The 23,564-nt window shown below is 41.0% G+C and overlaps 1 protein-coding gene across 2 annotated transcripts in view; it reads left to right on the top strand.

Annotated features, from left to right (window-relative positions):
- Window positions 1-19,889, top strand: part of LOC131983371 (golgin subfamily B member 1-like) — a 38,373-nt gene extending 18,484 nt beyond the window's left edge. For both annotated transcript variants that reach the window (XM_059348104.1, XM_059348096.1), the window contains exons 19-29: window positions 747-915; window positions 1,006-1,110; window positions 2,083-13,542; window positions 13,791-13,885; window positions 14,464-14,500; window positions 14,676-14,822; window positions 15,123-15,245; window positions 16,016-16,113; window positions 16,202-16,294; window positions 16,387-16,495; window positions 17,983-19,889. In XM_059348104.1, coding sequence (XP_059204087.1) covers window positions 747-915; window positions 1,006-1,110; window positions 2,083-13,542; window positions 13,791-13,885; window positions 14,464-14,500; window positions 14,676-14,822; window positions 15,123-15,245; window positions 16,016-16,113; window positions 16,202-16,294; window positions 16,387-16,495; window positions 17,983-18,141 — 12,595 coding nt within the window. In that variant the 3' untranslated portion in view covers window positions 18,142-19,889. The remainder of the gene's footprint in view (window positions 1-746; window positions 916-1,005; window positions 1,111-2,082; window positions 13,543-13,790; window positions 13,886-14,463; window positions 14,501-14,675; window positions 14,823-15,122; window positions 15,246-16,015; window positions 16,114-16,201; window positions 16,295-16,386; window positions 16,496-17,982) is intronic.
- Window positions 19,890-23,564: the final 3,675 nt, after the last annotated feature.

The following is a 23,564-nucleotide window of genomic DNA, read 5'->3' as shown; positions in this document are numbered from 1 at the left end:
AAAAGCCTTTAATAAATGGGCTTAGTTCCGACGTGTTTCAGCTCAGTCTTCTGAGACAGATGATGTAAAATAGTGTGTGTGCATGTAATTAGGTCAGTTCTTAAAAAGGTATCAGCTTTTTTAATGGTGACAACAACCCAAAGTTTAGTCGGTTTCAAAAGTATTTAGTATTTACCTTGGTGGTTAAACGGGTCGTGGTAGGAGCATCAAGGCTCTCAAAGCTGTCTGATCGCAGCACATCATCTGTGAAAATAATGGATCGACGCATTGTTGACGCCCCGGAGCCTCAACAGGAGCTCCTTCAGACCGTTTCTCTCCACATTAGTTTGAGTGTTTAGTGAACACCAGAGTAGATCACGGCCGCTAGAATCAAACAGACTCTGTTTGCACTCAGTTCCATGTTGCTTTGTTTATTTCCGTGTTTACATTTTTCACCGCCAGCTTACCAACCAATAATGAATAATAGTTTGAATATATTTCCAGCCCTCCACTGTCGTATGCGCCCCTCTGCAAATCTTTTTTGTTTTATTTAGTCTGCTTACTTTTCTGATCTGTGAAAGAAAACGGACTAAATACAAACCAACCAAATGTATCAATTTCACAACAAGTTTATCATATATAACAAACTCCATCTGATATTCACAAACAGACATATAGAAAAATTATTATTACAAGTACTTTGCTTTGCTGCATACAGCCCAGTATTAAATGTTTTAACTGAGTTTGGTTGTGATTGTGTTTGTCAGACTGAGTAACACTCAAGAGTGCCTGGAGAGCTCCCTCATCGAGAAGGAGAACACGTTGGCCAAGACGTCTGAGAAGCTGGAGCTGATCAGCAGCCTGCGAGAGTCTCTGAGCGACAAAGAGATTCAGTGCAAAGACGTGTCGGACAAGCTCCTCCAGGCCGAGCACACTGTAAGAGTTCGGACTGTGAATTTATATTTCTCACACTTTAATATTCAGCGATAACTGATTTAGTTTTTGTTTTTTTTATTCTTTTCGCAGCTTGAAAATGTTTCCAAGAAGTGCAGCAGCTCAGAGAAACAATGCTCCGAGCTGAAGGCAGAAGTGGTCGAGCTCACGCAGAAGCTGAGCGTGTTGAAGGAGAAGGTGCGACTTTAATCTTTATTTCATGTTTTATACATTCATTGTGTGACCTGTGTAGATTGAATTTAACTCTTGTGCCTCATTTTAAATAGTTGCACTGGTTTCCTTAGAAGACAAATGTCAAAAACAACTATAAAACTTTTATATAAATATTATTTTCCACTTTCACTGAGTCAAATCTTTTAAACCGTATCAGTAAGTTTTTTTTTCAGACTGGAAACGTTGATGCTTTTTAATTTTTTTTGTGCACTGTCTGTCAAAAACAATTCCCACTTCTCTAAAACTGCTATGAAAAACTACATACAGTCATGAAAAAAAATATTAGACCACCCTTTTTCTTCAATTTCTTGTTCATTTTAATGGCTGGTACAACTAAAGGTACATTTTTTGGACACATATAATGATAACAACAAAAATACCTCGTAAGAGTTTAATTTAAGAGCTGATTTCTAGACATTTAACATGATTTTCTTTATAATAACCAAAATCATTATTAAGAAATCCATGGAAAATGACTTTGTATTATTTTGCACTTTCACTTAGTTATCTAAGTATCTTTTAAACCACCATCATTCCTGATCATGACAACAATTAATTAATTTCCAGAATATTAAACCTTGTTTGTTCACATAGCTTGTTGTTTTTTATGAAAAAAAAAACCTCAAACACCAAAACAGAATTATTTCCTGTATACTGAATGATGGGGATATTTTTTTTCACAGTGTTGGATATAGAAATATATGGCAAAATACTTGCTGCATGTTGTCAAATACTGCAAAACATAAGGCATATGCATAGACACAGCCAGAATGATTGAATAATTGAAAAACCAAAGGCACAGAGGTTAATCAGTTAATACTCTGATACTGTCATACTCAAAATGTATTTTTCATTAACCTTAAGTGGCGTTGAACTAGTGATAAAACTCTCCTGCCTCTCGATTCGTTATCTTTCTTTTTATCTCCTTGTTTTCAGACACAAAAGCAAGAGGTCACCATCGAAACTTTACAGACTGAGCTCGATCAGACGAACGAGGAGCTGGACAAACTAAACACCGCCCACCTGGAGGAACGAGCCCAACTCATCCATGACCTCCAAAGCTGCGAGCGGGAAATCGACAGACTTAAAGACTTCCTGTTGGAAAAGGAAGAGGAGATTTCAGCGCTCTCTGGTAACATGGCGGAGTACGCAGAACAGATCACGGTGCTGAAGCAGGAGATGAAACTCAAAGAGGAGAACCTGCTTCGAGTGGAAAGTGCTCTGAGTAAAGCCGAGCGGGAGGCCATGATCATCAGAGAATCCCAGACTTCAGATCAGCAAAGCCTCGATAACAAGATCTCAGAGCTAGTGGAGAAACTCAAAGATGCTGAGATGGAGCTGGTGAAAGTCAAAGAGGAAAGAGAGTCTAAAGTTTCTGAGGTGGAACATCTGATAAAGCAGACTGAAGAGGACAAGAAAACCATTCAGGACCTCAGGGGGGAGGTCCAGAAGCAGGTTGTGAGCCATCGTAATCATCTCTCTGAATGTGAAACGCATATCATGTCACTGAAGGAACAGCTAACTGCATCCTCCCAAAAGCTGCAGGACTCAGAAGTTCTCCTTCTGCAGCTCAAAAACAAAAACACTAGCAGCGAGCAGCTACAGCAGCAGCTTCAGGATAAAGAGCAGACGTATGAAAAGGAACTGAAATCTTCCAAGGATGAACAGAACAAACTCCTGGCACAGGTGGAAAAATACAACAATGAAATGCAGACGTTATCCAAACAATTAGAGGAGCAGGTACAGAATGAGGAGCACATTAAAAAGGAGGTGCAGGAGAAACTGGAGACCATAGAATCTCTGGAAAACCAACTGAAGACGAGTGACAAACAGGCCGAGGATGAGAAGCAGAAATTCAACATGGAGTTACAAAAGCGGGACTCAGAAAATGAGAAATTGAATAAAGAGCTTCAAAGCAAATCTGAAAATCTTTCCAAACTCAAGAATCTGTTAAAAAATACAAAGACGGAGAAAAAGCAGCTTCAAGACAAACACAAAGAGCTGACGGAGGAGCACGAGCTTCACAAGAAGAATGTAAATCAGCTCAGTGAAAAGCTTTCTGCTGCTCTGGAGCTCAACTGCAGTCTGAAGGATCAAGTTGAACGTCTCGCAAAAGAGAAGGAGAGTCTGGAACTGGAGGTGACTGAGAGCGTGAAAACTATTTCAGGTGTTACACTTGAAAAGGATTCCTTACAAGCCAAAGTGTCCGTATTGGAAACGCAGCATTCTGAGAACAGCACCGTGATCGAACGGCTGCAGAAAGACAAAGAGGATTTGACTCTTCGAACGAATGAGTTGAACAAAGTTCTTGAGCAAAGCACAAACTCAAACTCAGAGATTCTGCTGGCAAAAACAAATGAATGTAGTAATCTGAGCCAGTCGCTCAGGCAGCGGGAGGAGCAGGTGACGCAGCTGCAGGAGCAACTGCTAAGCTTGACATCTCAAGTAGAGCAGCTCCAGTGTGACAAAGAGCAGACAATAAAAGACCACCGAGCGCAGATAGAGGCCCAACAAAACCAGCAAACACAACTTCAGGAAACTCTGTCTCTGCTCCAAGAACAAGAAGGCAGCCTGAAGTCTGGGCTAATGAATATGGATTCAGTCTTAAAAGAGAAGCAGGAGGAGTGTCACAGTTTGCAGAATGAAATGACACTCCAGAAAGATCTGGTGTCCAAGCTACAAGCAGAAGCTGAATCGGTTAATGAGGAGCGCTCTCAGCTCCGGCAGCAGATTGAGGATAGAGAGGAAATGTTGAAGAATGTGACGCAACAGTGTCAAAAACACAAAGATGAACTGAATGATAAAAACAACACTGTTAAGTCTCTCAGTGACCAAATCCACGTCATGAAAGAAAAAGCCAGAAAGCTCGAGTCTGAAGCAGAGCTGAGGCAAACAGAGCTAGCAAGCTTGAACAGCAACATCCAGACAGTGAGTCAGGAGAACAGCCAGCTCCATGCTGCTTGTGAGTACAGAGAAAAGGAGCTCGCTCAGCAAACACAAGTCCTGTCTGAGCTGGACGGACGGCTTAAAGCAACTCTTGAACAGAACGTCAGTTTTACTGTGAAGATTAGCAGCCTGACTGAAGATAATCATAGGCTACAAGACGAGCTAGCACACAACATCAAGTCAGTTTCTGAGCTAGTCACTGAGATGAATCTACTGCAAGAGCAAAAGTCTGGGTTTGAAATTAAAATCTCAGAGGGTCAGAAAATAATTGACGACCTGCTGAAGGAAAAAGAGACGCTAACTGTTGCAGAAGAGGAATTAAAAAAGATCCTCCAGGAGAGCGAACAGTCAAACTCTGCAAGTTTGCTTGAGAAAACAAGTGAATGTGCTCATCTGTCAAAAACGTTAAGGGAAAGAGAGGAACAACTTCAGACTCTAGAAGAACAGCTTGACGGCTTTAGGAAGCAACTTAGTCAGCAAAGTTCCCAATTGGCAGCTCAGCAGAACCAACTGCTGCAACTTCAGGATACTGTCTCAATGCTTCAGGAGCAAGGATCTGTCCTGAAGTCAGCGCTGATGGAGAAAGACACGATGCTCCAGCAGAAAGCAGAGGAGTGCAGCGTCTATCAGAGTGAAGTTGCGCAGCAGAAAGCTCTCGTATCACAGCTGCAGGCTGAGGCAGAGGCGCTCAGGCAAGACTGTTCAGAGGCAAAGCAGCAGATTGAGCAGAAAGAACGGACATTTAAAGAAGTAACAAATGAGCTGCAGAACCACAAAGACGAGCTGAACAAACGAAATGAGTCTGTGATCTCACTCAGCAGCCAGCTTGGTGCCATGAACCAGAGCGCTGCAGAGACGGAGGCTGAAATCACAAACCTGAAGGCCAATGTGCAGAAACTCAGCACAGAAAAGTCCCAGCTGATGCAGAAAGAGGAGGAGAGGAAAGCTGAGATCATCGATTTTAACGATAACATTCAAGCACTAAATGAGCAGAACTCAAGATTAAAATCTGAACTCCAGAAAACAGTGACGGAGTTGTCCAAAACGCACGAAGAGGTCACACATCTGCAAACAGCAGACTCAGAGAAGGAGAGGCTCAGTTTGATCATGCAAGGAAAAGATGAGTCCCTGAAGCAGCAGGAGGATCTGATCCAGCAGCTCAGCAGCAGGATTACTGAGCAGGAGGAGCAGCTCAAACACAAAGCAGATGACAATGTTAGTTTAAGTGCAAAAGTTTCAGAGCTTGAAGATTCTGTCTGTAAGCTCAGGGGACAGGTTGACAGTCTGTCTTCAGAGTCCTCTGTGCTGAAAAATACTTTGGAGAAAAAGGAGCAGTCGAGTCTTGAATATCAAAGTCATTCTTCAGCTGCTGTTGAAAATCTTAATTCAAAACTACAAGCTAGAGAGGCAGAGTGTGAAAGCTTTAAAGAACAGATGTCACACCTTGAAGAATCCGTCACAAAGCTCAACAGCAGCCTCCATGTCCAGATATCTGAAGCAGAGAATCTGAAAAAGGTCTTAGAAGAGAAAGAATCGGCTCTGTTTGAGCAATCAAAGTCTCTTCAGGACATTCAGAGAAGAGCAGACGAGGCTTCACTCTTCAAAAGTCAGTTCATGGAAAGCACAGAGTTGGTGTCACAGCTGCAGAGTCAAAATCAGCTCCTGTCTGCTGAGTCTGAAACTCTCAGAAAGTCAGCAGAGGAAACACAATGTGCCTTTGACAACCTGCAAGAGAAATATGCTGCAAACTTGGAGGAGCTGCAAGATGTCAGACAGCAACTCTCCCAAAGGGCTGACGAGGTTTCCGACCTTCAGAAGTTGTTGGATGATACCAAGAAAGAACATCACTCAGCAAAGACCACGATAGAAACACTGAGAAATGAGTTATCTGCGATCCATCACAAATTAAATGAAACTGAAGATCTGAACTCCAGTCTTTCAAAGGAAAAGGACGCAGCTTTTGAGTCTCATCAAGCCAGTGTGTCGCTGCTGACCGTGGAAATAGAAAGACTCAAATCACAACATCTGCAAGTCGTGGCACAAATGAACGCCCTGACAGAAAACCTGGAGCAGAGAGAAATGGCTCTGCATGCAATCAACAGTCAGTACACGTCCCAGGCCAAAAACACGTCCCAGCTGGTGTCAGAAATGCAGAAACTAGAGCAGCAGAATAAGAGACTGAATGAGGAAATTAACTTGTCAAAGGAAGAGCACAAGAAGCTCCTTACAGCCGCTAGTACTGAAAACACACACTTGAAAGAGGAAGTTAGAAAACATGTTGCAGAGAGGGAAGAGCTGGAAAGGAGACACCATCAAATCTGGGCATCGCAGGGGGAGCTGCAGGTGCAAATGGAGCAGCAGTCCAGCAGCATGAACCAAACAATGGAGAAAGTGATGTCTGAGAAGGAGAGCCTGCGAGCAAAGGTTAGTGCCAAAGATGAAGAAGTGTCTCAGTTAAAAGACAACATTCAAAAGATAGAGCAAATTCTGCAGGACTCTGAGAAAGAGTGGCTGTTAGTTCTGGATAGAGAGAAACAGGATAAGAACCTGCTTGCAGAACAGTTGAAAAGTGTTGAGAATGAAATGAAGTCTAAAGATGTTAAGGTTAATGCTCTGAAAGGAGACTTGGACAGTTTGCAGGAGAAACTAGCAGAGGCTTCCTCTGCAATCAGGCAGGGATCTGATCAGCTGAGCGCAAAGGAGTCAGAGGCATCAGCGTCCAGGATTCAGCTGGAGAGGGTCTTAGCCTCGGTCCAAGAGAAGGATAATGAGAACAAGAATCTGCAACAGGCTCTAAAAGCTGCAGAACATGAGTTACAGAAACGTGTAAGTGCGTCTGAGAAATCAGCTGCTTTAAAGAGAGAAAAAGCTTCTTTACAGGACACGATAAAACAGTTGCAGGAGAGTCATCGCTTTGAGGTCGATGCTTTGAAAAACGAGTTGGATGCAACAGCTGCGCAGTTACAGAAAACACAAAATACACTTAATGAAGGAGAGAGGAGTCAGGATGAGAAGAGTCAGCAGATTAGTGTCCTGCAGGAGATGGTAGAGCATCTGCAGACTCAGCTCATGGCTGAATTAGAGAAAGTGAAAGACGCTGCTGCCAAACACTCTTCATTACAGAGTGAATCACAAGCTAAAGATGAGACGATCAACTGTATGAGCATTCAGATCAGTCAGCAGAAGGAGTTACTCGCTGGACTCAGTCAGCAGTTAAGGGATAAAGATGCATCCATCGCTCAGGTCATAGAGTCCGCCTCAAACGAAAGAATGAAGTTCAGTGAGGAGAAAACATATCTGACAGCACAGTTAGAAAGCATGGAGCAAGAACACATAAGCTCCATGAAGAGGCTTGAGGAGATTTCTCAGCAGTTGGAGGAAAATATTGCACGCTCTCAGACTGAAATCGAGACCAAGAATTCAGAGAAACTTGAGCTGATTCACAAAAATGACGATCTAAAGAGTGAAGTGGCCAGAATATCTAAAGAAAAAGAGGCAATGAAGAAGAAGCTCCAAGCTGCTCTCGTCGTCAGAAAGGATCTGTTGAAAAAACTCGAGCAATATGAAAACGAGAAAGAAGAGAGTGTGAAGGAGAAAACTGAGGCTTCACTGTTACAGGATAAATTACAGGAAGTTACAAATGAAAATCAGGCTGCTGCAAAGATGTATAAGGAAAGTGTTTCTCTTCTTGAAAAGAAGATCCTTGAGAAGGAAGCTGAGATTCTTGAACAGAAAACAGAAAGTGAAAGACTTGTGGAACAATTACAGTCAGAAAAAGAAATTCTGCAATCAACATTCAATGAGAAAGAAACATGTTTGTCAGAAACTTTACAAACACTGACGGAGAAATGTTTCCTGCTTGAGAAGCTGCAGGCCAGTGCTGCTGAGAAAGAAGAAGCTTTTGAGAGGGACAGAAACAGCTGGGAGCAGAAAGTAGATGAGCTCCAAACTGAAATCAAGACTTATAAAGATGAGTTGAAGGACAAGTCTTCCTCCACTGCCACTGCTGTTGATTTAGAGAATGAGCTTGCTCAGATGAAGCTTGAAAAGGCGAAGCTCCAGAAAAAAGCCCAGGCTGCTCTGCTGGCACGCAAAGAGACACTGAAGCAAGCTCAGGAAAAGGAGAAGAAGTTAACTCTGGAGCTGGCAGAGCTAAAAGACGACTACAAGGCACTCCTGGAGCAGCGCTGTCAGCAGACCAATGAGCTCAACGCTGTCCAGTTAAACTTTGACGAGAAGGCTAAAGAACTGGACGACCTCCGGAAAAACTCTCTGTCCGATCGAGACGAACTGGACACTTTGAGACAGCTCGTTGAGGAGAGGGACAAAACTCTGCAAGACCTGAAGATGTCTCTGGCTGAGAAAGAGAGCCAGTGCCATTCTCTGTCAAACCTACAAACAGAGCTAGAAAATGTTAAATCCAAATTTGAGAGTTTGTCTCTCGAGACGGCAAGTAAAGACGAGGCTCTGCTGATCATCGAGCAAACAGCTGGAGCTCTGAAATCCAAACTTGACATGACAGAGAATGACTTGGAGAAAGCTCATGCACAAGTTAAAGAGAAAGCTGAAGAAGCTGAGAAATATCGGGAAGCTATTGAAGTTGCTGAGCTAAAGACAGAACAGGAGAAGCAAGTTTTATTTAATGAAAAAGAAGTTTTGGAGAACCAGCTGAGAATCTCTGAAGAACAAAAGCATGCACATGAAGAAAAATATCAACTGTTAACAGAAGAAAACAAGGATCTTTTGGAGAAAAGTAACCAGATGAAAGTGGAACTTGAGACAGTTGTTGCTTTAGCTTCACAGAAATCCTCTGAAGTTTCAACCATCCAACAGACATTATCAGAAACACAACAGCAGCTCAGTGACGACAAACACGTTTTGACTGAGGAGCTCGAAAAAGCACAGCTGCATCTCGCTGAAAAACAAAGGAGTTTGGATCTGCTGGAGGAAGAAAAAGAAAACTCTCTCAGAGTAATCGATGAGCTCAGAGATGAGGTGACCACTCTGAATAATCAACTGAAGGAGAAAGAAAATTATTTTCAGCTTCATCAAAACAACTCCGAAATGTGCATCAAACAGGAAGATTTAAACAAAGACTGTTTGTCTTGCAAATGTGCTGAAAACTTTGAAGTGAAACTGAAGGAGAGAGATGATGCTTTGTTAGTTTCTCAGGCTCAAGTTTCAGAAAAAGAAGAACTAATTGCTGCACTTGAACTGCAATTACAGCAGCAGAGTAAAATCCATGAAACTACGATTGACAGGATGAAAACGGAGGCCGTTGAGCTTCAGAGATCTCAAGACGACGGCACCAAGATTAATCATCAGGACAGCCAGAATAAAATTACTCTCCTCACCAGGAAACTTCAAGCAGCTTTAGTCTCAAGGAAAGAACTCTTGAAGGAAAATGCAACACTCAAAGAAGATGTAGAAACACTGACAGCCAAACACGAAGCTAAAGAAGCCGAGTGCTTCGCTCTGGAGTCGTCGTTGCTGAAGTTGAGACAACAGACTGTGGACCTGGAGAGTTCCGTGTCGTCTCTGAACAAGGAGAAAGACAGACTGAGCTCTGAGGCTGAGGACGTCTTCAGTGATAACCGCAGCCTGTCTGCAGCCTGCGAAAGCCTGAAGCTAACCATCGAAAACATCACCCAGCAGAAACAAGCCTTCTCCTGCCAGCTCGAGTCTCTGAAGGACTCTCAAACAGACGAGCTGTCCAAGTGGAAGTCGAAGCACGCCGATCTGAAACAAGAGTACGAGTCTCTTCTACAAGCTTACGAGAATGTGAGCAGTGAAATGGATAAGATGAGACAGCTTCTGGAGGGCGCCAAGAGAGACCGGCAAGAAGCCCTTCGAAAGATCCACAAACACGAAACCGAAATGGAGATTCTCGACAAGCAAGTGAAAGAGATGGAGGAAGAAAATGGAAGAATTAAAGAGAAGATGCGCAAGTTTTCCAAAGAGAAACAGAAGAAGATTGAGGAGCTAGAAGAAGAGAATGAGAAACTGAAAAAAGAGCTGAATGAGTTGGAGGGAAACAACAAACAGACTGACAAAGATCAACAGTTGGAGGCGGAGATTTGCAGACTTAACGAGTCATCACAGGACCTCAGACTGAAGCTCAGTGAATTGGAGACTGAAAATAACCGACTGGCAGAGAAGCTTGAAGAAGCCAGCAGTTCATTGGAAGAGAAGCACTTGGAATCAAATACATACACAAACAACATGCAGCTCAAACTGGACGAAGCACTCAGTCTGAATAACTCACTCACTGTCCAGATCGAGACCCAGAAAACAGAACTCAGTGCTCAGATGGAAATCAACAATTTGTTACAAAAGGAGAAGCAAAGTCTTTCTGAAAGAATCGAGACGATCCAGAATGATCACGAGCTGCATCTGGGAAAGAAAGATGATGACCTCAAAGAGCTCAAAGACATCATTAACAGACACAGCAGAGAGACTATCAGTCTGAATGAGAAGGTGAGAATCCTGGAGGACGATAAGTCTCTACTGCAGGAGGAGCTGGAAAATGTTCAGGAGATCTCAGACAAAGTGAAAAATGAAAATGAATACTTGGAAACCGTGATTCTCAAAAACTCTGAAAGGATCGACGAGCTGACCGAGTCCATCTCTGCTCTGCAAAACAAAAACTCCCAGCTGTCCTCTCAGCTGGCGGCGAGTAAAGAGATGAGCAGTCAGGTCCGTCAGGAGAAAGAGGAGGAGCAGCTCAAGTTAGTCCGAGAGTTTGAGGAGAAACTCAAGACGGTTCAGAGAGGCAGCGAAGGCTCCAAGAATGTGAAGAAAGAGCTGCAAGAGCTGCTCAGAGAGAAACACCAGGAAATTAATCAGCTGCAGCAAAACTGCATCAAATACCAGGAGCTGATTTTAGATTTGGAGAGCTCTCTGAAGACCTCGCGGTCGGCCTGCGAGCACATGGAGAAAGAACTGAAGAAAAGCTCAGAGAAAGTGTCTGTTTTAGAGGAGACAAGATCACAAGTCGAAGCTGAGTTGAACACACACAAGAATCTTCTCCAACAGGCCACAGAAAAAATCCAGAGTGTGGAGTCTGAAAGAGACCAGCTGGCTCTGGACATGTCAGAGGAGAATAAGAAGTCAGAGGATCAGGTCACAGAGAAATCACAAAATACAGATGAGAAACAATTCAATTCTTATATGGAGAATCAGTTCATGTTACAGCAGCAGATAGAGGACCTGAAGAATCTGAAAGATAAAGAAAGTCAGAGAGTGAATGAGCTGAGGCAGCAGCTGGATGCTCAGGATCTCCAGATAAATACTCTGAAACGATCAGCAGTGACTAATGAGACGAAGCTATCAGCGTTATCCGCCGCTCCTCAGGGCGCCGATGCTTCCAGACTTTGGAACGATTTGTTCCAAAAGACGCTACACGAGAAGGACAACCAGCTCCTTGAACAGGGTTTCATGATCAAACGGTTCCTGGAGGACATGAGGGTGAAAGACAAAGAGGTGAACGAGCTGCGAGTGACCAAGTCGAGACTGGAGAGGACTCTAAACGAATACTCTGTGGCTGCGGCTGCACAGCAGAGACAGCTTTTTGTCATGAGCGCCAGCAACGCCGAGCTCAGTGAGACTCTGGAGCTTATGAGTGTGGAGGTAAAGGAACTGAGCGCTCACGCTGAAAGATTAGAACAAGATAAAAATGCTCTGAATCATCAGCTTGCCGACAAAGAAGATGTAATTTCCCAAATGCAACTAAACCTCAAGCAAATCGAGCAGATTAATGCAGACTCAGATGCTCAGCTGCTGCTTTTTCACTCTCAAAAAGACAAAGTTCAGGCTGACTTTGAGAAGCAGGAGGGAATTACTCTGCAACTGAAAACACTCCTTCAGAGCAAAGACGCCGAGATCTCCTCCCTGCTGTCCTGTAAAGAAGGACAGATGTCGGGATATCTAGAACAACTCCAGGCTAATTATCGCTCTCAGGTAGCCGTGTACGAGGACAGGCTGACTTCTGTACGCTACCAGAGAGAAAAGGCCGACAAAGAGCTGAGAAGCCTCGAAGCAAAGGTTAAAAGTCTGCAAATTCAAGTGAACAGGTCCATCCAGGAAAAGGAGCAGATGGCTGCTAAGGTGGAGTCGTTCAAGAACTCGATGGTGTCTTTACAGAGTGAGCGGGAGCGACTGATGTCAGAGTACAGAATACTGGAAGCAAAGAGTCAGTTAGGCTTAAAGGGTAAAGAGGGCTCTGCTGACGGGGAAGGTGGCGCCACCAAAGGCCTTAAACATGAAATAAGGAAACTCTTGCATCAGATGGATGATCTGAACTCTGAGAACGCGATGCTCAGAGCGCAGCTGGTCCGGTACAGAGAGGATCTGAACCAGGTTTTATTCCTGAAGGACAACCAGCTGAAGGTGCTGCTGAAGAAGCAGCAGGATGTCATCAAAAACCTTGAAAACCAAAAGGCTGCGGCTGAAAAGCAGCGCAGAGAGTCTCAGCTGGAACTTCAAAGGGCAGAAGAGGCGAGCAATACTTTAAAAGCAGAGATTTCTCAACTTACCGCTCAGGTTTCGAGTCTGGAGGCTGATGTGTTAACGCTGAAAAAGGAAAAAACTGCGACAAACGAAGGCAAAGTGATCACTGATCTGCAGGAGGCTGTGGCAGCCAAAGCAGCTGAATGTAATGACCTCCAGCAGAAAATAGTTTCTCAGAAAATCTTTACAGATAAACTCAAGGAAAAACTGCAGCTGGTGGAAAAAGAGACGGACAAAAGCCTGGCTGAAGCCGAGGACAAGTACAACAGCGAGCTGGACACCTTCGAGCGCGAGGTGGATCTGATGAGGAATGAGCGGGAGACGGCGGATCAGCGGGTGGCAGAGCTCGCTAAAGACCTGCTGGACATGGAGCAGCAGCTGTCCGACGCCAAGACACAAAGCAAAGACACGAAGGCTCAGAATGAGTCTATGTGCAAAGCCATGGCTGCTCTGCAGAACGACCGAGACCAGCTCATCGAAGACTTCAAGGTCCTGAGAAACAGATATGACGAAGAGCTCCGAGAGACTCAGGCAGCTCTAAACAAGGTGGAGCGCAGTCTGCAGGAAGCCGTGTCCGACCTGGCCATGCTCGCCAAAGAGAGAGACATCCTTGTTCAGAAACTCACAGCTTTAGAGGGCAAAGACGCAGACTCTGAGCTGAGCAAGCTGTTTGATGAGCTGTCGAAGGATTTGTCGGAGAAGGAAAGAGAACTGAAGCAGGTCGTCCTGGAGAACAGCACGTACAGCAGACAGCTGTCGGCGTTCTCCAGGTCCATGGCTAGCCTCCAGAACGACCGCGACCGGCTGATGGACGAGCTGGCCGGAGCCAAGAGAGTGTTTGAGTCCAGACAAGGGTCGAGCCCAGAGGCCGTCTCCTCCCTGAGTGTGCAACAGGCTAAAGGAAGTGGTGTCAGTGCCCTGCAGAATGAGAGAGAAGGGCCGGTAAGTCCAGTCACCAGCTGTACTTCAGTTTGGCTGTTGCTTGCTCCTCCTCGCTGCTGTGTGTCATGTTGTGAAAGCATGCAGCGTCAACGTAGATTTATTTTATCCATCATTGCTTCAACTCGCATGGTATCTTTTTTGTTGGAATGCACATGTTCTGGCGTCGGTGGAGTTCAGTTTGATTACTAATGTTTTTTTAAAGGTGAATAGTTTTATATTTGTCACTGACGACTGTGGTGTTGTTGCAGGAGGTGATGCAGAAGACGGATCAGCTGCAGCAAACTCACTCACTGCCACCGGAAACAGAAATCAGCAGCTACCAGGAAGAAATGGCACTGCTGAGGTAAAAGCAGACTGAAAAAAAGAAAAAATAATTAATTCATTCATTTCTGATACTGAAGACACATAGTGTTGGGTGTTTGTGGTGATCACACAGTTGCTGTTTAAATACTTCAGGTGTACTGTGCTTACTCCATCTTGTGAAGGGCTTATTGCATGCAAATATGGCCTAAAAAATATATATATAAAATGCAGGTATTCTTCGAAAAATCCTGGGCTCACTGTAGAGTTTTTGCAAAATTAAAATGCCTTTATTTTACAAGGCAACATGAATTTAAAATGACCAACACGTTCAGGTGTTCATCAGTAGTAGTTTGCGCATCTAAATTAAGTTGTAATAAATAGAGTAGGTCGCTCTCCTTCATTGCATTATGGTGAATGAGGATGTGATACAAGGGGAGTGGGATAAGAGGAGAATGAGAGAAAAACCTAAATTCATTAAAAGAAGGTCCTAATGCTTTCCTTATATACTGTTGATAAATTCCTCAATCTGTAACCTGGTCCACATTCTCCTGTTCATTACTGTAAATATACATTTAATACAAAATGACCTTATGATAATAAACCTTTTCTGTTGTGCAGTTCTGACCCAGAGAGGAAGGACAATCTGCCAGTCAAGGTGAGTTACACTTTCAAATTTTATTATTATTTCTTTGCATGTTTTAATCCTCCTAAAGTTTTAGTTTAGGTTCTTTAGTTTAGTTTCAAATGTGAAAACGTTCAGTTTTTTCATTCTGTAAACCAGAAATCCTTTGGCTCAGGTTTTCACGTGATGTTTTCCTTCCACGCGACAGGAATCGGTTGTTCTGGCCGGTCGGAGCGGAGCGGACGAGCTGGTGAGTCGGTACGAGGCGGAGCGGGTTCAGATGCATGGAGACCTGCAGCGCTGCATGTACGAGATCCAACAACGAGACCAGTACTTCCAGCAGCTCAACATGAAGGTACGGTGTGTGTTTGGCTGTGTTTGGCTGTGTGGCTCACACGTTGGCGGTGAAGCGTTGTGTGAGAAGTTCAGACTTCTTGTGTGATGTGGGCAGTGCAGCGAGCTGTTTGATTATAACACATTTCATTATATTTCTATCCATTAATTATTTCCCTTTTTTTTCAACAAAAGATAAAATAGGTGAAGTAAGAATGAAAGTATTTCTTTGAGGATAAAGAAACAGATTAAATGGATGCTGTTTATATGTAAAAATCTCCCTTTTCTCCCCTCACTGACTTCCTCGCTTCTCCTCCTGCAGCTGCAGCAGACGGTGGAGGAGAAAGGAGCTGTTTCTGCTCAGCTCAGAGCCGTCTCTCAGACCCTGAGGGACACTCAGAATCGCTGCCACTGGCTGGAAAACCAAGTCCAGGTCCAGGCTCAGGTAAATGTTGAGCGTTGCTCCGGGTTGCTCTGTATATTGAACCACAAATCAAAAATCTAATCTGTGTGGGGTGCTTGTGGAAAAGGGGAAAAGCAACAAACAGGAAGGCGATCCATGAAACAGTCTGTTTTAAAGCCTGATGAAGACCTTGTGCTCGAAAGATAATGGCTATCTTTAATGATTTAGCCCCTATAAAAAGTATTTTTAATACCTAATACATCTTTCCTCATGTGTTATCGTGTGCCCGAATTTGCCATCTTGTGGACTGAAAATTTTATTTTTTAAGGTTTTGCTTTTGACCAATTTGTTTCTGCGACTCAAAGGTTCACACTTGAAGTGTAATTACGGTACTGTTAATTTCGATTTTTTGTTCTTTTTTTCTTTTAAGGAAGTTGCTGGTGCACAGTTTATGATTTTAACTCTAAATAACAATTCAGTACATTTATATTTATGTATTTATCTGTTACAAAGAAAAACAAATAATAGAATATAGGAGAGCAATGTATAAGTCAGACCTGATGTTGCCTTACACATAAAAAAAATCAGTACTCTGTATCAGCTGACACCCAAAGTCTTGCTACAGTATCATCACTGAAGTATTTGGATTGATGCATCCTCATTAATAATGCTGAATGTGTGCATGTCTGTAAACAGCGTTTTTGTGGTTTCAGCATGTATCACATATACATGTTGTATTTTCCTTCTCTTTGTCTCCTGTCTCTCTGTACTGTTGTACAATTACATAAAGTGTGATGTGTCCCCTCCACCAGGGTGCAGTATATGCTGAGGTGGCTCCCGGAGCCCCTCAGGAGAGGAGCAACAACTCCCTGATCACTGAAGCTGCTGAAGCCGCTCTGCTCCGAGAACGGTGAGGAGACAAAGCCAGCTCTCTGTGTAGATTTATATGATGTTCTCTTACTGTTGTCTATATATAATATGTGTTTGTGTGTTTTCAGGCTGTTAGAGTTGGAGCAGAGTCTGACTGATGAGAGAGCGAGGAGAGAGACGGCTGAGGAGGCTCTGAGACTGTCTGAGGACAGAGCCAAGAGGTCCGTCATCTGGCTCTGTCTCTGCTTTACACACACACTATATAATGTTTATATTCAACAGTGCAGAACTTTAAAATGCTTTTGTATTGCAGTGTTGCTTCCAGTGTGTCCGCTCAGAGAGACTTCAGTATCGAGATGGAAACAGAAGAGGAGTGGGAAGCTCTCAGCCTGAACCCCAACCAGCCGCTCATTACAAGAAAGGTACGGACAAGACAACAATTAATCATTTTTACAATCTTTTACATTTAAAGCTTCTCTGGAGGTTTTTGAATGAATCTTTAAATGTCTGTTGTCATATTTTATGACATCATCACCCTAAAAACACAATTGTCAGTTTTGTCATGCACAACCCCGATTCCAAAAAAGTTTGGGATGTTTGGTAAAACAAATAAAAACAGAATGCATCAAATTCAGAATAAGTTTTGCAGTTTGAGCTTTAAATAGGATTTGCAAAAATCATGCATTATGTTTTTCACAGCGTCTCAGTTTTTTTAGAATCACAATTGCAGGCAGCAGAATTATCCAATAAGGGCATACATTTAAACTGAAATAATAATGCAGATGTGTGCCTCACTTAGTGTGCAGCAAGCAGGAGAGCAAACAATAACATTGTTTTTTCCAGGCTTAATACCAAAAAATATGGATTGAGGCCGAATATTTCATTAGACAAAAACATGCTGTGAATTTTAGAAATTATTGTATCACTCCAGTTGGAAACAATCTGTACACCGCCACCGCTGGAATCTAATTCTACAAACGGTAAAATACTAATAATATTAGCGTAGCCTTTATCTTTACAGGCCCCCCAGAATTCCACGGTGGATTCTTTAGACTAGTTTCTTTGCAAAAATTTTAACATTCCCAACAGATTAAAGGAAGGCACGTGTGATTATTGAAAAATACAACCCTTTATTCAAGTTTTCAATACAGAAACAAAATACATTCAAGTGGTCCTTTTTTCTAACTATGACATGACAAAAATAAACCCTATCGACAGCTTGTAAATCTGCGGTGTTTCTGTTTTATGTGGGGGTTTTGCTTTTTTGCGGTGCGTTCAGGCTCCTGCAGAAAAATCTGCAATCACAGAATCGTGAAGTCCTGGGGTGCTTGTCTTTATCTTCACTTGAATGAATAGACATGCAAAAATAAAAAAGAAGCTGCAGGGCTGGCCATTGTTATGAAAGAAGCTCCTCACTATTCCTAAAGCCCTATTGATTTTGTTTACTAGTAAATAATTTAGCCTTCGCTCCTCCACAGACTTGTGTAAATAAGAAAAGAGATAAGATAAAAAAAGATAAAATTAGACTTTATTTATCTCACAGTGGGGAAATTTAGTTGTCACAGCAGCTCAAGATACAGACACATAGAGGTAGAAAGCAGAATACAGAATATAAAAAATAAGACATACATACATTCTATACACCTTATATACATACATTTCTGCTTTTTGGCATTTATTATTAACAATATATTTTTTGTGTTTGTTTTCCTGATTGCATTTTACAGATATTACACATTGGAGAAAATATATTTCAGCATGTTAAATAGGTTAAATAGGTTGTTGCATGTCCTGACATAAACATCAATTAATAAACACATTTAAATATATGCAGAGATATACAGCGTTCCTGGTTCCACAGATTGAAATGAAACTGTTATTTATGGCTGAATGTGTGTGCTTCCTGCAGGTGAAAGGCGGCATGGTGGCGTGCCGCCGCTGGCTCAGGGGGCGGAGCCTCTACTTCTCCAGGTTGCTAACGAGCCGCGCCCGCTCTCGATATTTCTTCCTGGCATACCTGCTCACGCTGCACGTGCTCGTCCTCATGTGCCTCACTGGAGCCCTGTAGCCCTGTCACTCTTCTGTTTTTTATAGTTTCAACAGCTTTTTTATATTCTCACTGTGCTGCAGCAGCATGATGAAACACTAACAGAGACACAAACAGCCAGTCCGGGAACGTTATTAATAATATGTTCACGTTAAAGTTTCTGCTCAATCAGTGACATTCTGCTCAACAGCAGCAACAACGTGGTAACAGATTCTCTGCAAAATATAATGTTATATTTATTTATCAGGTGTTTTTTTGTGAGACTGAACTCTAAGTTTCTTTCTTTAAATGTTCAATGGTTAACAAGCCTTAAAGTCCGATTCTCTCCTTCAGAACAGAAGCGTGTTGCCTACAGTTTGTTGTTTTCAGATACAATCAGAAAGTTACAGAAGTCCTGAGGAGAGACAGAAAAATATATTCTGTTTTCTAAGTCCTTCTCTCCTGTGTCTATGACTTCAAATACAGATGAAAAAATGTTTTTTTCAGAATAATCTTTCTAAGTTCCTTAGATTTTTTTTGTCTGTGATACAGGTAGAAAATAAAAGTTTTTCCAGGTGAAATTTGTTTGTTTTGTTGTTGTAATACTCATTCTGGAGACATTTTTAGCTCACCTGGAAGAAAAGCTAAAAACTTTTGAGAACATGTGGTCGTGGTGCACGTCAGCCCCTTGTGGCTAAAAAGAGTATTACAACAACACACAACATCTGTTTTTTTTCTCCGCCTGTTTCACAGATTAAAAAAAATAAATATGAATTATTAAAGAACATAGAAATCAAGTCATAAAAATAGGAGAGAAAACATTTCAGATGTATTTATTTTTCTCCCTCTCCTCTCAGAGCTTCAGTAGAAAGAAGACGAGGAGAGAAACTTTAATTTCTGACTCAAATCCTTACGTTGATGGAGTTGAAGAAGACTTAAAGTTGGATGTAAAAGCCTAAGAAGGTGCAGAAAGCCATATCCATTAACACTAGATGTCGTGAGTCTCATCCTGAGCTGGAGCGAGCGTGATGTCTGACCAGCTGCTGCTTCTTCTGCCTGCCTGGAGTCATACCTTGCACATAATCGTGATGCTGAGTTTAAACTATGCACTGAAGCTCCAAATGTGTATATAATCATCTTCTATAAGCTCCGAAGAAGCACTACACCTCTCCCACCCTGGTCCCTTTAAAATGTCTCTCTCCTGCCCGTAGAGAAGGCGTTTCATGGCGTGCCATTTGAAAATGTCCTGCACAAAGAAGCAGAGGATATGAAAGTACATACTGTGTGTATTTAAGGTTTACTGTATTTATGTGTGCATCCTGTACATTCAGACTGTATGTATGTATATATAAGCATTTCTATCCTCTCTGCCTGATGTTTGACGACTGTACATTTCTTCTTGATTGTTTAAATGAGACGGTTTTCACAAAAGGGATAAATTTACACGCCAGAAATTATATTTTAAATATCAGATCTGCAGTTCTTTTAAGGACAAAAGATAAAAAATTTATTTCTGGCTTGATAATTGATCCGGTTTTGTAGAAATTTGAGCTGCTGATGAGTTTCTGGTACGTTGTCCGAATGATAAAGTGTACATAAAGGTATGATTGATGGACAAAATGATGAACTGAATCTATTTATGAAAAACAAGGTGAACTACTGATAAATGTTCAGATGGCATATTTTCTCTACTGCCTCTATTTTTAAGAGCTGGTGATGCTGTGAGGCTGAACTCGGTGCAATACCTTCACCATCTCCACAGAACTTTAATAAAGCTTATTCAACTCTTCTCTCTGATTATATGATGTGTGTCTGTGTTGACGTCACTCCATCTCAACTGTCAGACTGTTTCTTTGAATTAAATGAATCTGGAAAAACATATGAATGTGACAGATATTTAAATTATTATGATGAACTTCATGGATTCTGTACAAAAAAAACAGTGGCAAAGAAAAATGTTTCAGCACACTTTATTGTTTCGTAAATGTGATTTGAAGTGAATAAGATTAAGCCTTTTGGCACTTAATTCTACACAAGATGACTTCTAATGATAATAGTGAATATGTAGAGGGAAAATATGTTTTTAGACATTTTTGCAATTTTATATCTATATCAAATATCTTTCTAATTGATTATCCCTGAGATAAGGCACACACCTGTGCATATACACTACGGGCCCTTAATTTAAATGTAAATTCAGACCAAGACCAACTATATGTTCAATATCCATTCAGCCAAGGTATTCAGTGTACCAGAAAATATTCAGTGTTTTCCAATGCATAGTAAGTTAAATGCAGTATGCAAAGAAAATGGATGTTCTACTGCATCCAGTCACATTTCCCAGTACACCAGCCAGCATGCTTTTCTGACTATTTTGACCCACAATCATCTGCAGCACTGACACATGCTCCACCATTATGATGAAATGGTACTATCTATGTCCTTGCGCAAATGCAGCTCATGTTATGTAAGAGCAGCTGCAGTTCTACTAACAGTAAAATCTAACTTATGCATTTACAAGATTGCATTATAAGAGTCTGCAGAGATGCTCGCAGCTCCGTGAGACTGTACTTAGGCACAGTGGAGCTTTAAACTCAATGCTAACATGATAATGAGTAAATATATAATGTTTTCCATGTCCACAATCTCAGTTTGTTATGTTAGCATCCTCACATGAGCTTATTAAACCTAAACACAAAGTTCAGCTGAGGCTGATGGTGATGTCATTAGGTATAGCAGCTTGGAGCTCTTTTGTTTGCATTCTTATTATTATTATTCTTTTTTTCTCTGCTTAAAGTGTTTGTGTAGCAAAAACCTTAAAACCTAGAAACAGCCAAACGGTTGGTTGCAGATCCCATTTACTGTGATCTATGATGATGTCATAATCAAGTTTACATTTTCTCAATTATCTGGAAAACGACTTGTTTTTTTCTCAATAACCGCTTTATCAAAATCAAAACGTAGTCAGCATCATCTGCAGACTTCACTGATCTAAAGCTGCTTCGATTGTACAAGCCAATTAATTATCAATCAAAATAGCTACAATAACCAATTACCAATAAGTAAATACACATTATCTACAACTCTAGAAATCAAGAAAAAACAGTAAAGGTGTCAGAATAAAGCACATACAGTAGGTGTAATAATATTCACCTTCATAGTAAACTGTAGAAAATATGTAATACACTTTAATGTTGAAATAGTGAAACTTGCATTTTGCACATTTTTCCTCATGCAGAATTGTCAACATTAACTGTGTTTCCTGTGCAGGATGTTGGTCTGTGTGGCACTCTCAGTCAGAGGAGAAAAGATTGTTCTCAGAGCCACAGTCTGCAGCGACAGAGACTCAGAGATCTCTCCAGAGACTCGTTTAGAAGTGCTGCACTCTTTACTGCTGCTGCACTTTTACATTATAGTGCAAATTAAGTGTGAGTGTGATACCAGAGAGCATTAAAGGGGATAAGGTCGACAATTCTAATCGACAGGAATTAAAAAGATCCAAGAAAAAAAAGGGAATTTAGTTGAAAATCCTGATATTCATGATGTGCTGCAGAGTTTTTAATCACTCCTCTGATCTCTGAAACATTCTGCTGCTGCTGAACTCAATGCTCACTTATATTCTTTTATGTTTCTATTTCACAGGGGTCATTAAAGTTTCACACAAGCTTCTCGTCCTCGCAGTAAAAGAAGCTTCACACAGGTTTTATGTGGAAACTCACACAAGGGAAATACACTATAATCTCATTCACTTTTTTTGTGTGTAAAATATCCTGATGGTGCAGATAAATAAAAAAACAATTGATTATGAAAGAGCATTATTGGCCAGAATTCTCCATTATAATAAAAAGTGCTTTAAGCTGTTTTTGTTGCATTGTCCACATAAATTGTGCAACAGTATATAAGTAAAAATGTATTATTATTATTATTATTGTTATTGTTATTGTTATAATAATAATAATAATAATAATAATAATAATAATAATTATTATTATTATTATTATTATTATTATTATTATTATTATTATTATTATTATTATTATTATTAAAATAGAAAAACTAATCCAAAAATACTGCATTAGGCCTACAAGTAAAAGTAGGGGGGGAAAATGGAAGTATTTTTTATGCAACAATTTCATTAATTTAATAACATTTTCTAACTTTAATGAACTTTTATATACCATTGTTATTGTCTCCATTTGCTAAATGAGATCTGCACAAAAAAATGTGTAACTTAAATAATATATCCACAGATAATAAAAAAGGATTTTAAAAAAACAACTTAGTGAGATTTATACACTTACATGAATAAAATCTTCATCTTTTATAAATCAAATCAAAGTGACATTAATCAACCTGTCACAAATAAAAAAAACATAAATATTAGCAGAAAAATTTTGTCAAAGTATCAAAATAAAAGTATTCATGATGCAGAATGTTTTTTTCATACGTTTATATTATATTTATCATGCATCCATTAAATACATTATATTTTGGATTCTACCTGAATAAATATTATATAAATATATTAAATATAAATATATTATTTTCCAAATATATCACTGGGTTATTATTAACTAGTGCAGTGCCCATGGGAAGTATGTATTCGTATAGTGGGAGATTAAGTAGATTTTTCAATTATGGCCAAATGAGGTTGTGTGTGAAAGTGTGATGTACAATGATTGTAATACTCTTGCTAGTTAACATGAACCCAATTCGCTGATATACTATATTGCATGTAAGTATCTCATGTCAAATGATGGGCTTTACGCTAACACGAATGTCATCCCTGAATTACATAGTAATGCAACATAAGAAGTGAATAAAGCTAAGTCTCTGCTTACAACATTTGTTACTCTATAAAACACTTACTTTTCATAAGGTATGCACAACATCCAGCACATACACATTGAACATTGATATTCGCTGGAAACCATTCAAATATTATTGGAAAATTGAACTTTGTAGCGCACTTTAAAACTCGAAAGATAAATTGGCTAAATAGACGTACAGATGAGATGAGTCAGGCGTGGAAATCCAGAGCGAGTTGGGTTACTGACTAGGTGGAGGCCTATCACACAATGGGGCGGAGCTCCCCTAAAAGCCGTCCGATCGGAAACAGTGCAATGCTGCAACACGTCCTACGTAAATAATAATGTTTTTTTGAAAAATGAATTAAAAAATCTTCAAAATCAAGGATGCACACCTTCGTGCCATGCGCAAGCCACATACGAAATCTGAGGTCAGTCTGACTAACGGTCAGCGAGATATGCCCTAGACACACACACACACACACACACACACACACACACACACACACACACACACACACACACACATACACACACACACACACACACACACACACACACACACACTTCTTGCTTATAGATAGATAGATAGATAGATAGATAGATAGATAGATAGATAGATAGATAGATAGATAGATAGATAGATAGATAGATGCT

Source organism: Centropristis striata, chromosome 2, assembly GCF_030273125.1.
Source record: "Centropristis striata isolate RG_2023a ecotype Rhode Island chromosome 2, C.striata_1.0, whole genome shotgun sequence".
Classification (NCBI taxonomy): domain Eukaryota; kingdom Metazoa; phylum Chordata; class Actinopteri; order Perciformes; family Serranidae; genus Centropristis; species Centropristis striata.
This window is presented reverse-complemented; position numbering and strand designations above follow the sequence as displayed.